General features: G+C 44.3%; 1 protein-coding gene and 1 long non-coding RNA gene across 5 annotated transcripts; one reads left to right on the forward strand and one right to left on the reverse strand.

Annotated features, from left to right (window-relative positions):
* Nucleotides 1-265: 265 nt before the first annotated feature.
* LOC108155974 (mucin-5AC) lies at nucleotides 266-19,646 on the reverse strand. 4 transcript variants are annotated; one of them, XM_017287161.2, is made up of 4 exons: nucleotides 19,584-19,646; nucleotides 16,654-18,953; nucleotides 7,823-8,288; nucleotides 266-1,008 (listed from the first exon to the last, which is right to left on the reverse strand). In XM_017287161.2, exons 2-4 carry the CDS (start codon nucleotides 18,315-18,317, stop codon nucleotides 529-531), a joined length of 2,610 nt encoding a protein of 869 aa, XP_017142650.1. In that variant the 5' UTR covers nucleotides 18,318-18,953; nucleotides 19,584-19,646; the 3' UTR covers nucleotides 266-528. The 4 variants fall into 4 exon arrangements, with proteins under 4 accessions (XP_017142650.1, XP_017142652.1, XP_033245322.1 ...); XM_017287163.2 differs by lacking the exons at nucleotides 16,654-18,953; nucleotides 19,584-19,646 and adding exons at nucleotides 8,381-8,924; nucleotides 10,584-10,741; XM_033389431.1 differs by lacking the exons at nucleotides 16,654-18,953; nucleotides 19,584-19,646 and adding exons at nucleotides 8,381-8,924; nucleotides 8,979-9,024.
* On the forward strand, nucleotides 11,546-20,713 carry LOC117187226. The gene is made up of 3 exons (XR_004471981.1): nucleotides 11,546-11,967; nucleotides 12,023-12,664; nucleotides 20,629-20,713. It is a non-coding gene; the product is annotated as an uncharacterized LOC117187226 (long non-coding RNA).

Here is a 20,713-nt window from a genome sequence, read left to right on the forward strand (position 1 = left end):
TAAGCTCGTCTTAAGGACTACAATTATAATCGAATTAAACGTTGAACCCGCTATGCCTGAACCCGGAGGCTTACATACGAAACGATTTACAATAGACTTACAACTGAAGATCACAAAGGCCTCCCACCTAACCACACGAGAGCCTATAGTTTGGCCTTAAAGATTCTACCGATTAGATTAGATTAGGTTGGGCTGGTTGGATTTTATTGATTATACTCGTATTGAGGTAAGTAAATATGTTATGCCTTATTTTTGTATTGCCTTGAAATCACTTAAAAGCTGTTTTTGTCGGTTTCGAAAATATTTATAGGACTTTCAACGAGATTTCAAGAAATACTGCGTATGAACGTATGATCAGTTATCTCGTCAATTACAGGGCATATAACTACGCATAAAACAGCCACCCCCCAATCAATGTTTCTGGTCCGACAAACTTGCCACACCCAGTCCAAAGGATGATCCAGCGCTACAGAAGGATGACGTGCACATGACCATCCTGACTCCGGCGAGGAAGTCTGTGAGGTAACATCATGTGGGTCGTGATGGCGCAGTCGGTTTTCGCTCTGTCGTTGCCGCAATGCTGGATGTAGATGTGGATGTGGCTAGGGCTAGGGCAGAATGTGGGGGCGGAGGTGGTGCGCTCCGCATTCTGGGCACTGGCTTTTGCTTCGCATCAGGCTGCTCTTGGTGCTGTTGTGAGATCAGCTCCCTAATAATTTTCGGCTGTGTGGTTATGACCTTTGGTATGGTGCCAAGGCACTTTGCCTTTGTCTGCAGCACAACATCTGAGGCAACATCTCCACCGCCCTCAGAGCTAACTGATTCGTACGATGAAGGCGTTGGCGAATGTCTCTGGACATCCAAATCATTAGCACCCAATCCCATACCCTCCTCCTCGTCCTCATCTTCGTTCTCTTGCTCCTCGATCATGGCGCGAAACTCTTGTATAGACTCGTTCAGCACCCACAGTTGTGACATTAACGAGAGATCCAATTGACGCAGTCCGTTCTAGAAGAAAGCAACAAAAGTTTAACCTTATTAGCAACTAAATACAAAATTACAATAAAAGATGGCTGCCATCTTATCCATAGTTATGTATTATTAGCCTTTATTGTGGTTAGAGTAAACCTTATTTTGCAAACACATTTGCCAGGATCTATCAATCTTTTTGCCGACCTGTCAGGAGTAATCGGATGGAGATGGAAATGGACAGGAAACGGGGACTGAGGGGCAGTTTGACCTATCCTGTCTCTTCGCTAGATAAAGCACCCATCAGACAGACACACTGCAAAAGGCGGCAAGACAGTTACGAGTAATGTTGGCAAACGGACAGCTGGAGACGATGCCGCTGGATGCCTCCAAACGCCACCTCCTACCATCCGTCTCTTGATTTGCGTATGAATGCAGCCTTGGCCTGTATTTTTCGTTTGAGCTGAGTTGAGCTGGCAAGACGCTGGTAGCTTGTGGCTTGTGGATTGTGGCTTGTGGTCAAAATGAAAGTTCCCCTGTCGCTGTTCCGCTGTCGAGTAGGAAGGAAAAATCTCATTTGTCAATTAATATCGCGGCATAATATCGCGCTCAAAAGGAAAAGCAGCACAACTTTCAGCCCCAGTCGTTCAACGTTGCCGCGTATCGTGGAATTAACCAAATCCGCTCAAGCCTTCGCTTCGCATCACCCCAACTCCAACTCCAAATGCAACCCCAACCTGCCCCCCGATCCCAGATCGCAGCTCCCAGATCACAGCTCCCACTGGAATGGATGCTAATGTATTCGCTTTCAGAGGTAGCGAGCGCAGATCAAACGTTTGATACCATATTTGATACCAACGTTTGATTACATATATACTCGTGTATTAAGAAAGAGTTAACTTTTCAACCTTGGAATGCTATACAATTTCAGCAATTATCAAATAGCTACAATGCTTTGACCTAGTAGAACTTGTGGCTGCATCTGTAGCTTGTGGTCAGGTCAGGCCAGGCTAATGCTATTAACACAATTCCATTTAGATCGACTTCCCACGCATAACCTCGCACGAGTACAAATGTATGTTAATTTGCGATTAATTTGCATGCGCCTCAGACGTCACCCGTAACCCGCCGCGAGTGCAGAAAGAAAGGTTTAGAATTTGCGTGGGCGGTGTGCTACAATTGAGGCATTACTGTAGCTCCAGAAGCTGACACACTTCACACGCAATAACTGACTGAACACGAATAACTTCGCAAGAATAGCTCCAGAATCTGTCACAGAATCAACACTGCAGAAGACCCATCCAAGTTAGAGTTTTGTGGCTTCGTGTGGTAATAATCCCATATCACATGCAGAAATATTTACCATATGTAGCAGAAGCAGTAAGTAATCAGCACTCAGAGGTCCTCTACATTGAAAGAGATAAAAGTCGCCATACCATCCATACTGGTGTATTGTTAATTACACGGAATGCACCTGCAAATGTGCAACGCCCAACGTTTGACGCTTTAAGTGCCATAAAACAAAATCGAAAATCGATAATGTTGAAAACTTAATTAACGCTAAGCTCATTGGGCTAAAATCGCTTGCAGATGCTTCCAGTGGTTATATTGGGGGTACGGGTGTGTGTGCCTCTTTTTTACAGGGACAGAAGCCGAAGCGAAGCCGTAAAAGTATTTCATGGATGGCAGCAATAATAAATGGCAATGAACGCAGCGAACGCCAGACAAGGCTGCCCCTGCCACTGTCCGTGTCCCTGTCTCTGCCCCAGCGATGCACTGCAACTGCAACTGCAACTGCAAGATTCTGTTCTATCTTTAGACTTTTGAAGATTTGGAAGGCAGGAAGCCAGCTACTGAATTGGACATTAAACATTTGTGCTGTGATGGATGACCTTTTCCAATTAGCGGAGCAACCCGGAAGAGCCTGGGCCATCAGTAAATGAACTATATATGATACAAATGGAACAATATATGCTATATTTGTTTGTCTGCTTGGAACGAGACTTCGTTAGCCTCATACCTCATATGCCTACCGTGTACATATGTACATATAAGGATCATTTTGATATGTCCTCCTGCGACACAGCTGCGATATGCAAGGGATGTGCCAGGAATCGTGGAATCGAAAGCAAGCTTTTCCTTCTGCCGCAATTTAGAGACGCATCAGCCGGCATCAGATGGAAAACCTGTCGTATCGTTGGCGGTAGTCAAACACTGAGCCGGGCTATAAATAAGTCAGTGGTTCGGACAGGTTTGCTTCTCCATTGCATTTGCAATACGAAATGATGTAATGCTTTTTTGGCAAACAGACAAAGTGGATGATAAGCTAAGAAAACATGCCATTCCAAGCGAACGTGAAAAACATTCTGAGAGAGTCGAGATACTGGACGCAGAAGCTGGGTTTCTTGAGAGGATAAAATATGGATAATTTTTGTGCAACTGTAAGTATTTTGTGGTGTGGGTCTGGTCTGATATCTAGGCTTGTCGCCGCAGTACTAGAGCCATAGTTGAACTTTCACTTGCAATTCCTGAGCACATAAAAAGCCGCCTCTGTTTTGATTTTAAACTATAAAACTGCAAAAGTGAATGTTAATTTGCTTGGTAATCACTGATTACCGATTACAGATTACCGATTGCAGATGGAGCTGATTTCAAAGACGATTAAAAGCTGATTTATAGGCACGCCTTGGCGCTGAATGTGTTACAGTCTGAAGCATTTTTACACAATTATTTGGGGGTGTTCAACTTAGCCCTGACTACTCGTACTCTCAGAGATTATTGTAGCGTAAATAGACATAAAAACAACTGTGTTTTAGTTTCTTCTCCTGACACTGACTCTAACTCCAACTCCAACGCTAACGAAAAGCGAAAAGCAAACGCGATAAATGTGAACACGTTAAGTGTCCAAAAATGACTACCTCCGATTGCGGAAAGATTGAATTAACTTGTTTCCTGGATACGTTTATGGTTATGGTCTTTGCTTATGTCATCTACAATACTTATGTATGTATGTATATATGTGCATTTGGATTTAGGTCAAATGGAACTAATTAAAAAACATAAATAATAATGGAGTTGATCGTAAAGATCGTAAAAAAGTCTCACAGGGAGTCTGGTACGATCCCGATTAGGTACGTTATTAGAACTAACCTTAACCTTAACCAAGTACGGTGGATGCCATTAGCGGTGCTGTTGTTTCCACTCCACTCACAAATTTCACCACTTTGGTCGCAAGACCGTCCCAGTGAATCAGGGTTCAGTAAACTCTTGAGCAAGCATACTGGAGCTTGAGCTACGCAAATTATCCAACTGCGTATTACACGCATCACATCGGTTACAGCTTACAGCACACGGCACACAGAACCATACCATTTGATGTTCCACACCAGTGACGACCACCGACGACCAGTGACGACCAGTGGCTTCCATTCTTGGGGATCTGGCCAAATAAAGTGAAACAAGTGGAACCACCGCGACTTAGCTAACCAAGATACATTTTGATAGGTTGCCAAAGCACAGCTCAGCTCTCTTGACGGGAAGATGGGAAGATGGAAAGATAGAAAGATAGAAAGAATACGGGGCGGAGGGGCGTTCAAGGCCATTTTATGTAAGCCATAAAAACTCATTTCATGCATTGATGCATTTCTTCTCACAAACTGCCCCGTCGGATGCGTCGGATGGATCTTTGGCTTTAGTTAATGTGGCTCTGTTCCTCGTTGCCGCTGCCGCTGTTTTTTGCGTTCATAAATTTAATTTATAGCCATAACCAAGGCATAACCAAGGCATCTGGCAACAGGCAACAACCAGAGCCGCAGAAAGACAATAAAACAAAAACAACATAAATTAGCTGAAGCTGAATCTGAAGCTGACTCGGTTTACTGCTTGCTTTTCTGCTTTTCTTGCTTTCTTGCTTGCTTGCTTCGGCGCTTAATGGCTGCGCTGCGCATGCGCTGATTAGTGTTACTCCTGTTTTCTCTCTCCCATTGTGGCTTTGTGCTTTTTATTTCTCTTTGATGCGTTCGTCGGATTGCATTAACCAAAGTTTATTACTTCATTTTCATCGTTGTACGAGCACACATTAGAGATGGTGACGGAGATGGCGATGGGTGATGGGTGATGGCTGATGGGTGATTGTGGCGGTAACAATTCAGCGTAATTTTACTTGCCAATCAAGACATTGAATGTATTTCTATGGGGAGTTCTGCTGTTGGTGTTTCCTATACATAGACAGATGTTCATACATACTGACCTTAAACCTTGTGAAACTAGATTACATTCTTTTGATATCTATGGATAACTATTCTGAATTTCTGTTCACTTGGAGTACAGTGCGAGTATAACAATAATTCATCCTTGGCATTTTTTGAAACCTGATCTAATAATCTTTGCTGCCTCACTGACCTTCAGCATTCGTTTACTTTCAGTTTTTGCAATTACAATAAGTAAAAGCGGCTCTACAGAGTCAAATGGCGATGGAAGTCGGCCAAAACATACGAGTAGTACCGCAGTGGTATCATAAGTTGACTAAGCAGCTGTTTGACTCTTGAATCGGCTCGGCACTCGAAAGCAAAAGCTAACACAAAGCTTAATTGCAAAACACACCATACCCTTACCCATACCCATACCCATACCTCTACTCATACCCACAAACACACCCACCGAACGACCGACCGACCGGCCGATCAGAGAGCTTGAATCGTTAATCAACCGACCGCAACATTTGCAAAACTGAAAAACACTATGTAGTTATACATATATCTCGTGGCTGCACTAGCAAGTAAATACCCTATCTCTATCTCTATCAAAAACGTTACTAGCCATAAGTAGAATGAGAGGATAATGATTCCTCCTGTACAATTCCCTCTCAAACGGGGGTCGCGGTATGCCTTTTTCAAGGAGTACCCGCACTCATAGCAGATAAACCGAACGAAAAGTAGTTAAAGCCAAAGCAAGGCCTCGCTATCGTTATTGTGGCAACGAATAAATTAAAACGGCTGAGCAACAACAACTGCAACAAATGGTTGGCCAAATGGTTGGCGTTGGGTAAATACAATGACCAATTAAAGTGTCATTGGGCTTGCGCGTTGGTGTTGCCAGCGGCGGTATCTTTTGGTATTTGAAACAACAACAACAACAGCAAGAGACAGAGCAGAAAAAGAAAGGCCTAATGGAAACAAAAATATAAAGTAATTGATGGAAGACACGTATCAACTTACTGTAACATAATTATGCCACAAAATTGCTAATGAAAGTTACAACAAATTATCAATTTATACCTGAGGAGGAGGCCCTGCCCCTGCCTCCTGCCCCGCTCCTAAAAGCCGAATGCCAAACCCAAGTCTCAAACAATATTGCACAACCTGAGCTAAGAGCTGACATGCAAATTGCATTGCATTTGGGTTTAAGCTTCACGTTTTTTCTCGTTTATTTCCGATTGTTCCCACCAAAATTGACGTTTAAATCGGAGCAGCACGAAAACAGACTATTTTTTCCAGAAGTTTAAAATTCGAATACAGACAGAAAACGACTCCCAACGCGAGGCAGACTAAAGACTATTTACACCTACGCCTGGCTTGAGCCTGAGCCAGTTTTAAACAGGTTCTTATAAATGTACATATATGTATATTATATATGTATAGAAAAACATGCCTCTGGTGGCGAGCATAAAATGTGAAAGGTTCAGCCAATAATATACATATATAGCCATAAGTACTTCGGATATACATATATACGACAATTGAATCGCCCAGAACCCAGCTCGATTGCAGAAAACATACACAATTTGCAATTGTCTTAAGTTATTCAATTGATGACTTGCGAATCATGATATCACTACATCAGACTACATCACTAAAACTTGGTGAAACCTGGCCCAAACTGGTCCCCAAACATGTTAGCATCCGATCACAGGTTCAACAGATCGTATGACCAACTTTGTGCGTGACATTAACAACTGACATTTGGGCTTAACCGATCCAAGATCCGGCTGTAAAAAGCGATTAAAATTCCTGATAATACGATTTTCGTATAATATTATTCTCCCATCGATTCTGACTACGAGCAAAGACTGTACAATACCAAGATGCTGCATGAGGGACTAAAAAGCTGGTCTATCAGTTCTCCTTATGCTATCCTTTATGCTATGACCCAGCTATTGTATAGTCTTTGCTACGAGTAAGTCCCGACCTATTTTTCTAGGGCCTCGGCAGAATTGACATTTACTTTGAATCGTCCAACCCATTTACTCAGCCCAGTCTCAGTCTCTGCCTCAGCACTGAACTGAATCCTATTCGTAAATGGTGCGCCTGTATTTTAAACTTTGAGCAATTGTTTGCAATCGCAAATCGAAATTTGGCAAAATGTCAGGCAGCCCTCTGGAAATGTTTAAGGTTGTGTATCTGTATCTGTATCTGTATCTGTTTCTCTTTGCTAAATGCCAAGAAGATAATTTCTTTGCCACTATGACATGAATGAATTGATAGCTCCAGCTCCCTTTCCTTTTGTGTCTGCACTGCCTGATTTTAATACATATATTATGGCCTGGCCGTTTATTTAAAGTGGATGGACTATTTAAGACTGTGCCCTAGCCAAGATTGAACTTTTCTTTTCGGGGTCAAAATATAACTTTCTTTTCTACAATATGTATAAGTAAATCAACCTGCAACAGGAACGGAACGGAACGAAACGGAACGACAGAAGCCGACCGATGTTTTAATTTCTGTAGTTTCTGTCGTCCGAGTAGTTTCACTTTTTCGATTTGAATATTCATAGCTATTGTCCGATCCGATCCTCAGCCGGATAAGGGTGAAAGGATCTGTTGTTGACCCGTTTGATTTGACCTTTAAGAACTTACCATTTCCTTTCGCAGCGTCGCTATCTGGTCATCCAAAGTGCTGGCATTGAGATGTGGGCTTTCTTTTGCTGCTGATGCTGGAGGGGATGCTGATGTCGTCGTGACGGTCGAGTTTCCGTTTGCACATACATTTGACGGAGTTATGATTTCAAGTGTCGCTGTCGCTGCTGCTGTCGCTGCTACAGGCGCTGCCGTCGGCGTCGATTTATCAATTTTATTGTCGTTATTATCATTTGTTTCCCTCTTATGTTGACTGCCAAAATTGATATCTATATTCGTATGTTTTTGGCTCGTCTCGCTGCTGCTACTGGTACTGTTGTTGTTGTTGTTGAGACGCTCCGGGGCCGCCGGCGGTGCCTCCACTGCCTCGCCATCGCTGAGGAGTAGACCCGAATCGGAGCCGAGAAATTTGTTGAAGCCAATAAGAGATTTCGGCAGGGGTGGCAGCGCACTGATGGAGACTCCACTGCAATGGGAAGAGAAAGAAGAAATGAGAGATCGTCAGATCGGGGAGATCGGAGCAAGTTCAACCCGACTATCGACCTAGATAAACTATACCTTCGCTTGCCACCCAAATAGCCATAACCTTTCCAATAATCAATAACATGCCCATCACCATCATCATCATCATCATCATCATCATTGTTATCCTTATAAAAATCCTCATCTGCATTGATATCTACAGGTCTGTTAGGGCTATGGCAATGCCCGATATCATTCAAGACAAGGGGCAGTATGCCCGGAACCTCGTCATCGTCATAGTCGCTGCATGTAGTTGGCGTTTGGCCACACCCACGTGTGAGTGCATCCGCATCCGCGTCCTCGTGCTCATCTTCGTTCGTATTGAAGAAGCCGTCCTGGAAACGCTGGTACCACTGGGCCACATACTGAGCACTCGGCGCGAACGGCCCGAAGGCGCAGCGGCACTCGTCGACTATTTGGGTGGGACAGAGGCGACGCCGGAACCCGAACAAGATGCACTGCTGTAGCTCCGCTGCCGAGGGGGCCGGTATGGGCGACAGAAACAAATCGTCCAGGTCTTCGGACATTCTCGCTGACTTTCGATCGCTTAAGGTGCGCTTCAAACGACTTATGACATTAGCTGCAATGTGTTCATTGTGGATAAATACTACGTCTGGATATCGACAGTTCTTACTTTTCGAATGGGAATCGCTGTCAGAAAAGGAAGCAGCAACACAATAAACAGCAAAGAACACTGACAGAAAACACGCAGCAAACAATGACATTTAAATTTGTAATATTAGCACATAGAAACTATGTAGGGTATGGTATGGTATGGTATGGTATGGTATGGTATGGTATGTACATAGGACTGAATAAAGGTATTTCACGTAAAGGTAAGCTTATATCCATAAGGCAAGCAACAAACCAGCCACGAAGGCCATCAACTTATGGCTTTTAGAACGCTCGCAAACGAGTTCAAAGATTTCTTAAAGAGCCAAATGCATCATAGGCCAAGAAGCCAAGCAGCCAAGCTGCCAAACAGCCAGAGAGACAAGCATTGTCAATGCAAGACGCGTTTTGCTTAGGCTCTTAACTGCAACTGCGGCACGGCAACAAGCATCGATCGCATCTGACCCACTTAACAGACAAATCAGAGACCAGAAATCAGAAACCAGTAACCACATCTCAACGAAATATAAAACAGTTAAGAAGGCAATATAATCATGATTAGCGGTCGATTGCTACCAATAAACGCATTGAATGCTGGGTCTTCGACCCACAAACAGAAGGCATATACTCATTAAAGTTGTATCAATTTATGGTGGGAAATCGAGTGGGGTAACATGAAACTAAAAAACCCGGTACTCAGTGTCTACGGGAAGGGGGGACAGAGCTAGCGGTGAGGAGAGCGAGTACGTGAAACCTCACTCTTTATGGCTAGGGCTAGGATACTCTGTGAGAGGGATGACTACCTTCAATCATAATCTCAACAAAGCAAAAGCAACAACTAAGCCATAAGAATAGACTCTGACTGAATGTGTAACATAAATTCCGTGAATCAAATGCGTTTGTGTCTTAATTAGTTCAGTAGTTCATTAGACACTAAAGCGGATGGCTCTCGTAGGAGATCTCTTTATTTACGATCCACAGCTGACTCGCCATTCAACAAAGTTTATCAACCCACATGCAATACAATATTCAATATCTTAATTAATTTATGCAAATATTCAGCAAGTCAGTAAATGGTCGTAGCCAAAAGCGGACGAATACTTTGGATGATTTGTGTGGATGACTATGAATCGAATGAACAACAAGAAGCAGGTTAACAAACGAACAAATGAATAGAACTCCTGTATTGGAATGGAAAACCAATTACACAGTATGATCTTTGCGAGGCAATTTCCAAGGAGCCCTTTTTATGCCCCCGCCAAGGCTAGAGGTCAGCTCAGCGAATATTACTTTGCACAAACATGAATAACACTACAATAAACATACATATATTTATATGTTTATTTATAAACTTATATTTATATACATATTTCTACAGGCTTTGGCTGTTAAAATAGCATTTGTTAGGCAATCTGCAGCAATCACAATTGAATTGACACGACACGAATAATCTTTATAGTTCTTTCACGGAACCAAAACATATTTTATTTTATTACAGATGAGAGCGAGTACGAGTACGAGTACGAGCACGAGTATTTGGTTAATCTGAACACTTTAGCAGCGTATGCGAGTATGTACTACGATATATGTATATTCTCGTCAAGGTTCGTCGGTAGTCCGTACTCACAAATAAAAATTTGTACAAACAGTATGGGAAAAATGAACATATAATCGATGTTCCTTTAGTTCCGTTTCGCGCGAAGACAAAGACTCGAATTGTTTCTTTAATTCGCTGTAAGTTTCGCTGTTCTGTTCTGCTCAGTTATGTTCTGTTTTGCTTGATAGCGCTCAGAAATTCGCGTGCAACTAAAAATCAAACGCTGGCTGCTTTTGGCCACGTTCAAATCACCCAATCCCAACAAATCCCAAAGAGAGCACACGAAGAAAGACAGGCAAGAATATCAACAGAGATCAGAGATAAAGAGATAGAAAAACGAGCAGAGAGAAAGATCTGTGAGCTCACAGAATACGGAATACAGAATACGGAATACAGATGCAATGTAGCCATTCCATTCGAGAATTAGACATCAAGACAAAGATAAAAATATATATTGTATGAAATGCGTAAATTGATTTAATAATTAAATTAAACTGGCGAACAGGGTTTGCATTCGCAAATAGAAGAAAGACTCTACTCTAAAAGCTGGATGAGAGAGGAGGGGAGGTGCTTCATGGGCGATAAAAGCTTCAAAGTCGTGGATTTCGATTCGAATGATGGATGTTCGACCACCCTGTACCGGGTGTACCGGCTGTCATCAGCAGATCGATGGATATATTTAGAGTCACACAGAAAACACTCTCACGCTGCTCGGCTGCTGACAAAGGTAGCTCCTCTTGTACTACATATGTACATATGTATCTATGTACATGGCACGACACAAAATAATATATCTGTATCTGGCAGCTCTTTACCATGACCAAAGGGCAGGCGACACAGACACAGCCACAGCCAGAGGCACAGGCGGCAGTATTCATAAAATTCTAGCGCAGCGCCGCCTTGTTTTCGCTCATTCAGAAATATTCGAATATGTCGAGTGGAACCCCAATTTGCCCAACTTGTCCCCCTCCTCCCCTCCCACTGGGATGCTTTAGCCTTGCCCGCCCCAAAGCGAGACCAAAGCGAATTGGGGGCATGCGGCGTAGCGTGGCATGCGACGTGTGGCGTGGCATGTCGCATTCTAAAAATATAAACCAGGAAAAAGTGCTCTGCATTGCCTGCGACATCCGCTGTGCATCGCAGAGCTACGCTACAGTTCCATTGCACTATCGCCTATCGGCCAGCGACGTTGAACGAATCGAAAATAGTGCAGACAATCGCATAGCATCGCGCAGGTGGCAAATCGGGGCATGCCACGCACTGGCATGGGTCGGTACAGGATGCCATTACCGGCGGCCAAAGAGCTAAAGAGCCACTTGGGCCACTGCGAAATCTGACGATTTCTCGACAAGCAACCTACGTGATCATAATACCAATACTTGACCCAGAAATTTCACCCGGCACCCGGCTGCAAGTAAATATGTATACGCTTGAGGCTTAAAAAAAGGCGTATTCGGTTTATTCTTCAGTCTTATTAGCCAAACATGCTATGGAGCTATGGAGCTATGGAGATGGTGGAGGAGTTCGATTTAAATAGCAGCTATGACCACTTTTGGCTTTTATACTATGTTCATATCTTTCTTTCTTAAAACACCAGCTAATGAGGGCACGGCACAGCACAGCAGAAAGACTAATGCCAACGGCTCAAAATTGGAAGAGACTCAATGGAGACAAGACACAATAAAGTTCCAGCAAAGTTTCTCACTGTAACTTTCTCACGCATTCTAATGAGGCATAATTTTCCATTGTATCCGCAGCCCCTCCGCCAGACTACTCCTCGTGCAGTATACGCGACTCGTATTCGGCACAAATTAAGTGAGAAGGTGAACAAAAGTACGCGTAGTATCTCCATTCCATCGTTGTTGTCATCATCAGTACTCACGACTTGTCGCAGTCTACGTGCAGCAGATCCCCGATCTCCGATCCCCGACGCCCGATGCCCAACCAAGTGGCAGTGGCCCTTGCCACTCCCTAGATCTCTGAACGAAAGAAATGGCGCATATGGAACCGTTTTCGCTTTCATTCGAATGCCCAACGAGCGGACCAGACCAGACCAGCCACAACTGGCCGCATTTGATGACTGCATAGACCATAAATTTCCGTTGGCTTTGGTATGTTTTCTAGTTTCTAAATATACAGACATACAACATAAACCAATCCAATCCAATACCAATCTCATGCAAATAAGCCCCGAATGGAGCTCTGGCTCGGCTCGGCTCGGCTCGGTTTAGTTACCCAAATAAAATTTGTGTGTTTTTTTCACCCAGCTCCGAGCTGTACGGCATCGCGATTAGTCTTGGGTCGGGTTTCTCTTTTAAACACACAACGAAAAGCGAAATTTGTCGGATTATTTTGGATTGGATTCCTGCCTGGTTAGTAGAACGCTGCGAGCAAGTGGCTGCCCTGCCCAGAGCTGTGCCACCTTAATTTATGCAACTTGTTCACCGCTTCATCGCGTCATGGCTTCATCGCGGTCTATTGATGGCTAAGAAACTGTTCGGATAGCCATGGGCCATGATAGCTGAGGTTTTATTTTGTGCGTACAACAATGCATTCTCTCCAGTCCTTTAGCGTATACAGAGTCCGTACACTTGACAGACCCCGAACGGAGCTTAAGATACAAAGAAGCACAGAAAGAGCGGGGATCTTGGAGTGACCCCTTGCACCTTTCTTGTAGAGAAAGTGTTCATACACCTCGTATTCGACGCTCTTGTCGCTTCAAATAAGAGTACATAACAATTCTGTTCGTTGCGAGGCATGAAAGTTGAATACTCCTCGACTTGGAGATTTTTATAGTAGGCACATTATTTTTGTGAATTTTGTGAACATTTTTCACCAGTCCAGTGCTGATTTGCTTCCGGTTACTGCCACTCCGATCTTGTGACTCCCAGGGGAGCGACTCTGTGTGTGCCAGTGCCAGTGTAAGAGCCTGTACCAATGCCGGACCGAGTCTCTCAATAAAAATAATAGTATACAAATTCAAAATCCGCTTTTGTTTTTTTTTGGTTTATGTAAGCCCGCTTGTTGGCCAGCCTACGCTCCTGTGTGCAACAAGCACAGCCACAACCACAACCACATCCAACAGGTTGCCTTACAGGTCCAGTTACGCTTCCAGGCTACTCTTCCGCATATTTTGCCTTGGTTTATTTCTCACGGAATCAGTATTTACTTTGAAATTAGCACTGAGACGTCTCCTGGTTAGCTAAAGAAACGACAAATGAGGTTATTCCTTCGTCTAGAAAGTATTTTCTGCTACAGTCGACGTGTACTACCCTGTGCTACCCTTTGCGACTTGTCTTTCGCTTTAACACAACCAGAACTCAAGGTAGTTGAACTCTGAAATATCTGTCGCATCATTTTAAAATATGTAGGAATGGAAACACACCAAAAATCCACTCTTGCGCTTGTGAGAGAGTCAAAAGCTCAGCTGGGCCGCGACGAGCCAGCTGCCGAGTCACTTGGCCATGCTTACTTTAACGGTTCTCACACTCTCAGCACAGAACCTGACGTCTGTGTCTTTGGCAGTGAGTGGCAGTGGAACATCTGATCCACCAGCCAAAAGAGACATACCCGACTGCTGGCTGGCTGGCTGGCCAAGACGCAGACGAAGACGCAGACGAAGACGCAGAAGAAGACGCAGCTGTAACCTTAGTTGAAGGTGTATCTAAATAGCTGTGAACCATTGTTTCAGTGCCTTTCCTTTTGCGTATACCTACTGCAAGATTACAAGTAAGTTCTTTGTGCTATTAGATATCTCTGCAGAGGATTGGTATTCAACCGATCATACGTATCAAAAGTCATTCTTTAAGTCTGTTCCATTCACGGAAGAGCCTTGAGTCGAGCTACCGAATATTTAAGCACTTAAAAATCAACGATAACAACAACAGTATCTCCATTAGAGACCTATATAAATAAATAAACACACACAAAGCTCTACAGTAAACACGAAACCAAATCGAATGTGGCTATAGCTCATTCCTATCATTCTACACTCGCCGCCTGTCAAAGAAAATCATTCATTGAATGGGGGATCTCCCGAATCTGAGTTATTTCTTAGAAAGACTCTCTGTCTCTGGTGCACCGGAAAAAGCGGAAATGGTAAACAATTCTTGACAACGGCACTGGTTATGCAATTAAATTGGAGTTGAAGCGGCAACCACTTCGGATACATGAGCATGAGCATTGCCTAGCAGCAGCAACAACAGCAACAACAGCAACAACAGCAACAACAGCAGCGGCAACATGTTGGATTGGTGCTGCAATTGCTCTGCATTCGCTGCGATTGAATTTATTTTATAATGCTCGCGCGACGAAGTTTCAACGGTTGTCCGCTGCTCGGCCATATGCATGCATACACAAGCACATGCACATGCACAGACACAGACACATACACATACAGAGTACGTGTGTTAGAGCTTATTTCATTCAATCGAAAGACGCAATTTACCGTTGGCATTTCCCAGTAGGTGAAATTACTTCTCGATAAAAAATATGAATGTTCAAATATGCCTACATAAATATTTACATAATTATACATACATCTATACATATGTACATATATATACCCGTGCAGATAAAGAGAAATACATTTTTATCAAAAAATGCGCAACGGAGGCGCAATGGAGCAATGGAGCAATGGAGCAACGGAGAGTCGGATCGAGTTGATTGTCGCGACTGTTGTGTGATTTAATCTCAATTCAATGATATCGTCGAAAGCCAATAGCCTGGAGTTCCCCTGCAGCAGCATTGGAGCGCCCTAGAACTCCATGACTCCAGAATATATTTGCCACAATCTGTGTACATATGTGTTAATCAGACAAATTGTCAGACGTCGTTATAGATATGTACGTATGATTCTCCAAAGAGAACAGAACAAAATGGAATATTTCAATGGCAGATTTCGCAGATCATATCAAATGAATATTTCACAACTTTCTAAAGAAAACAACAAATTATAGCCACAGCGAAGAATTGTCAGCTTTTGAGTAATCATCACCCTAGAGAGCTCACAGAGAGCATACCATGCCATGGCAACTTCTCTGGGCAAGTTTATGGGAGTGTGATTCGTGTGAATAAGCAAATGCACCGTTGTGTACGTACGAGTATTCATACTTCAGTGTGAACGATACGATACGATACGAAACGAACGATACGATATACCCTCGTAAATTGGTCGTGTGTGCGATGTGCGATCGCGCAAATGCCAAGCAATGTGAGTCACGATAATCATTATTGTTCACCGCACCGCAAACACGTACTGTACTGCCGTATGAATACGTACGTACATGGGTTCATACAATATATATAATTATATGTAAATATTGTACAAACAAACATACATACATACATACATATGTACATATGTACATATATATGTAGTGTAATGAATGTATACGCAGCTAAAATACAAATACTTTGAATATCAAAAGAGCGACAACTCAACTGAAAACGGGTTTTTTGTTGTTCAATTCTGCTTTTAAAATATTTACGAGAAAATATACGCATACAAATATACCTACAAAATATAGAGCTTAGGTAGTATTAGTTGGCAATATTGCAAAGTGTGCTGCTGCTGCTGCTGTTGCTGTTGCAACTGCAATGAAGCGCAGTGCTCACACATGCAACATACAATTTGCAACATGCAACAAAGTACATTCAAAATGATGTCAGCACCACACACCACACACAAATTAAGGTAAAACAAACCTCTACTCCAGCTCACATCGAGATCTCACTCTGGCAGCCATTTGCGAGAGATGAGAGCCAAAAAAACAATGGGCCAAGAGATACGATACGAATATGGAAGTGCTCAAAGCTTTCGTGGAATGCACACAGAGAGCAGTTAGATAGATAGGTAGATAGATAGAGAACTTGCAAAAGCGTGTCAGTAGTAAAAGCCTAGTGAAACTCAGGGAAAACACTGCACTGCGGCAGTTCATTAGCGAATCCGGAAAAAATGGGTTATAAGAACTGCATCTTTATTACCAGACGAGAAGTTCCCTTAAGAACTGACTGACTCAGATTCTGAATAATTAAATTTAATTTATCTGTAAGACTCCCCGAGCCAATTAATTAGAATTCAATTGATCTTGTGACTCACCGTTTTACGCTGCGAGAACGCTTTTCGCTCTCTGCTTCCTTGACGCTATCCCAGCTATCTCCAACGCCCGATGAGGACATATCGTCGAGCCGCTCTTCATCCTCCATGCCAGAGTCCTCGAGGCTAATGTGGCAACTGGTTAGCGTGACCTGTGTGCCATTGTCGCCCACCTCAATCCAGTCTGAGGTACGGATACGTTGCGACCGCTCTGTCCCATACGGTGACGAGTCTGAGGAGCAGCCCGAGGGGCAACGCTTCCTTCCTGAAGATGAACCCTCAGCCTCGATCTCGCCGTTTTCCTTGCCCAATTTGTTGGCCGAATAGGTGGTAAGTGTGTGCTCTTCATCCCCGTCACTGTCTGCATCCTCTACATTGTCTGCATCTACGTCCTCTGCATCATCGGCATCATCAATGGAGTTGTAGCGATGACGTGATATCACTTTCCTGGGTGTAGATGTTGTTGTTGGTGTGGGTGTGGGTGTGCCCACAGGCCCCAATGACAAAGACTTAGTGGGAAGCTGCTCCAGAGAGCAGGATTTATTGCGCATAGCAGCCAACTCGGAAATGAGCAGCTCGTGGAAGGCCTGCTTCTTCTCAGGAGTATTCCCCACGCTAATCGAACTCTTGACAGTGTTCGTGTTCGAGCGACTGTTGACCAGGATCTTGTCGTAGTTTCCATTGACGTTGATGCGCATGCAGTTTGTCTGGGGTGTCTGTGGTGTCTGTGGTGTCTGTGGTGCCTTGACGGTCTGGGAGGTCTGGTTCTGCTGTAGCACCGCTTGATGTTGTATAGCACGCTCGTGTTTGGTTATGATCGTTGTATCGGCCACGCTTTGCTTTTGACTCTGGTTAACGATGATCTCCGAGAAGAGACGCTCCGCGGCATTCTTCAAATTGTTCTTGATCTCCACGGTCCGGCCACCGAGGAATCCCCCACTGTTGGAGGCTGTTGTGGCCGTCTGAAAGGTATCCAAAGTGGTTTTCGATCGCCGAAAGATACTATGAGCTGGCGTAGACGACGGTGGCGGTACAAACGCTGGCACATCCTCCACATCCAGCGTAGCCACTGGCAACTGAACGATCTTGCGCGGCCTGGGCAGCGGCTGGGATGTGGCCTGCAGCCCGAGGCCAGCTCTCTCGAAATCCACCTTGCCAAGGCTTAGGCGAGTATCCTTGAGGGGAGTGGAGTGTGCGCTCGCCGTACCCACACTCATCGATTTGTGACGATTGACAGTCACGACTACTGCCGGACTAATCGATGCCCTCTCCCGGTCCCTGTCCCTGGGCTTGGCTGTGGGCACATCGGGAGCTTTGCGCAGCTTCAGTGGCTTGGTAGCTGGTGTTGGGGCTGCTGCTGCTCCTGCTGCTGCTGGCGAGACTTTAGCCACCGCCGATGTTGGGGTCTGCGTTTGAGCCTGTTTCTTCTGAACACTCAACGCTGGCGATTTATAAACCAGGGTACGTCCCACAGCACTCAGTTGGCTAACGAATGTGGGCTTCTTTTGTATGATTGGAGGAGTACTATTTGCTGGAGCTGTCACTGTAGAGCCTGCTGCTGCTGCTGTTGCTGTTGCTGTTGCTGTTGCTGTTTTAGGTCTTGGTGGTACTGGCGGTCCAGGCCGCTTAACCACCGTTGTTAACGTTGTTCCTGCCGTTGAGGCCATTGCTGCACGTTCTCACGCAGGCCGCAGAAGAAAACCAGTATTTGTGGGTCACTCTTTCGTTTCTCGTCTCTTGTGTCTCGTCTCCTGTCTCTTGTCTCTGGCGTACACCGAACTCCGTCAACAACAAACTTCGCTTATTTATTATTATTATTTAGCATAAGCGCGCAAATGGGGAAACTAGTTTTTCTCTTAGACTTTGGACTAAGTTCTCACATGGCGGCGGCACTAGGTAGATGCTGCTCTGCTCTGCACTGCTCTGCTCTCTTCTGCCTGCAGCCCGTTGCAGCTTGCTGCAGCTGCTGCTGCTGCTGATGATCTATTTTGAATATAGGCCACGATCCAACGGGTGCAACGGTGCTAGTTGGATACCTCCTAGTGATGCTTATTCGATACGATATTGAATATGGCTGCCTTATTGGAAACTCGTTTTCGTTTTTTCGTTTTGGGGCTCGCCTGTTGGTTGTTTTTGCGGTAGGTAGGGTAGCACTTTGGGTTCGTTTCGTTCTATGGGCTTTAAAGTGAAAGGTTTTTTTTTTGTTTTTTTTTATATTTCGTTTCGTTTGCGAAAGTGACAATCGAATGTAATCGAATATCGAAGCATGCAGTAATTATGTATATTGCTTCAATCGGAAAAAACTGTAATTGGGAAACAAAACATGAAACAACGCTTTGGTGTTGTTGTTGTTGCAGTGAATGATGTTGTTGGGAACTTTAGTATGAGAAGGGAATAAAAAAAAAAAAACAAGACACACACTCAGGCACACACGAAACTGTGAATTTTTTCCAGAATGGCGTTGCCAATTAACGGTTATTTGCAGTTTCACTTCGGGTCTGATTTCCTCACACACGCTACGCGCTGTTTTACGCAACTCTCAGCTCTAGACATTCCTGTTTCGAGTTCTCTGCCGTCTTGGGACACTTTATTCAATATATTTAATTTATTTAACAACACACACTGACACCCACGCACAACCGAAGCGCTAAGCCGACCTGTTTGAGAGAGGTGACAGATAGAGCATGAAGCATGACCTGATCTGATCTGATCTGATCGACAGAGGAGGTTTAGCACATCACAGTACCATCACATCTCAATTGTATTCGCGTTTCAGGGCATGTGCATCAGTAATCAGAAATCGGATGTTGTGGCAGCAAACATCAAAAAATGCATCTTTGCGATTTGAAAATTACAGGCCCACACAACGAAAACGCACAAACACACACACACACAGACACACCCGTTCCGACCAACATAAACTCTGCTCTGACCGGCTCGGCACTGTAGCTGTGTGTCCGCTCGACGTTGCGCTTTACACAAGAGACAGAAATAAAATGCGATGAAAGAGCAGAGCACAGCACAGCCCCAAGAGTTGGTGCTCCCCAGCTAAGCGCTCGCTCAACTTTGTTGTCGGTGTGCTCGGTACCTGCTTTGTATCTGGTATCTGTGTCTGTGGCTGTGTCTGTGGACGGTGCGATTGTGTGGGTGTGCGGGGGGCAGCGACAGTACCAACTCTACTGCATGGAATTAAATGATTTTTGGAATCTTGCATGCAGATTTTAGACAACTTAGGCAACTGCACATTTTCATTGATTATTCTACACGTTCGAGTGAGTCGAGGCTCAGTGCTTTCTCACTTCTTACTTCACGTTTTTCTGGCTCTCCCGCTCTCCCGATTTTCCAAAGAGAAACTTGGCACATGGCCAAAAGTGCATTGATTGGCATTTGGAACAAGTATGGCCGGCGTCTGCCGTGCAATCAGCTGTTCGTTGGCCGGGCCCGGCTGGTGTTGCTGCATCGATTCGCCACACCCACTGCCCACTGCAGTGGGAGTACCCTCCCCCTAGAGTAACATTTTACCGACTGAATGACAGGAACAAAGACCAACGATATTCGTGCAGGTACATTTGTACGTTCCTGCAAATGAAACTGCGGCAACAGCCACACGAAAACCCACCAAGAAAGAACCGGTCTACATATGTACATGTAGTACTATGTTTATAACAACCTTGTGCATATACTACAGTTATATAGTAGGTGCACAGACAGACGTCTCATGTTTTTGGGGTTGCTGCTATTACCCCCACAGAACTTTGCTAATGACAAGAAACACGAATACGTGGTCCCCAAAAAGAGGGCAAATGGTAGCATTTGGCTGTCTGAAAAACGAAAAGGATTTCGATTGCAGTCACGAATTGAAAACAAAGAGAGCTTTCCTTAGGTTATCCTTGTGCCAGAGCATTTAGTCATGGCCCTTGCTGTAAATATGAAAATATCACATTACATGAATTACATTTTTCTACTTTTTACTTGCAGTATCCAACACCCAAGCCCCCACCCACCACCTTAGGAAGCCGCAAACATGAAGGTTAAGCTTTCGCTAAACAGCAGACATTCCGTT

Source organism: Drosophila miranda, chromosome 2, assembly GCF_003369915.1.
Source record: "Drosophila miranda strain MSH22 chromosome 2, D.miranda_PacBio2.1, whole genome shotgun sequence".
NCBI lineage: Eukaryota > Metazoa > Arthropoda > Insecta > Diptera > Drosophilidae > Drosophila > Drosophila miranda.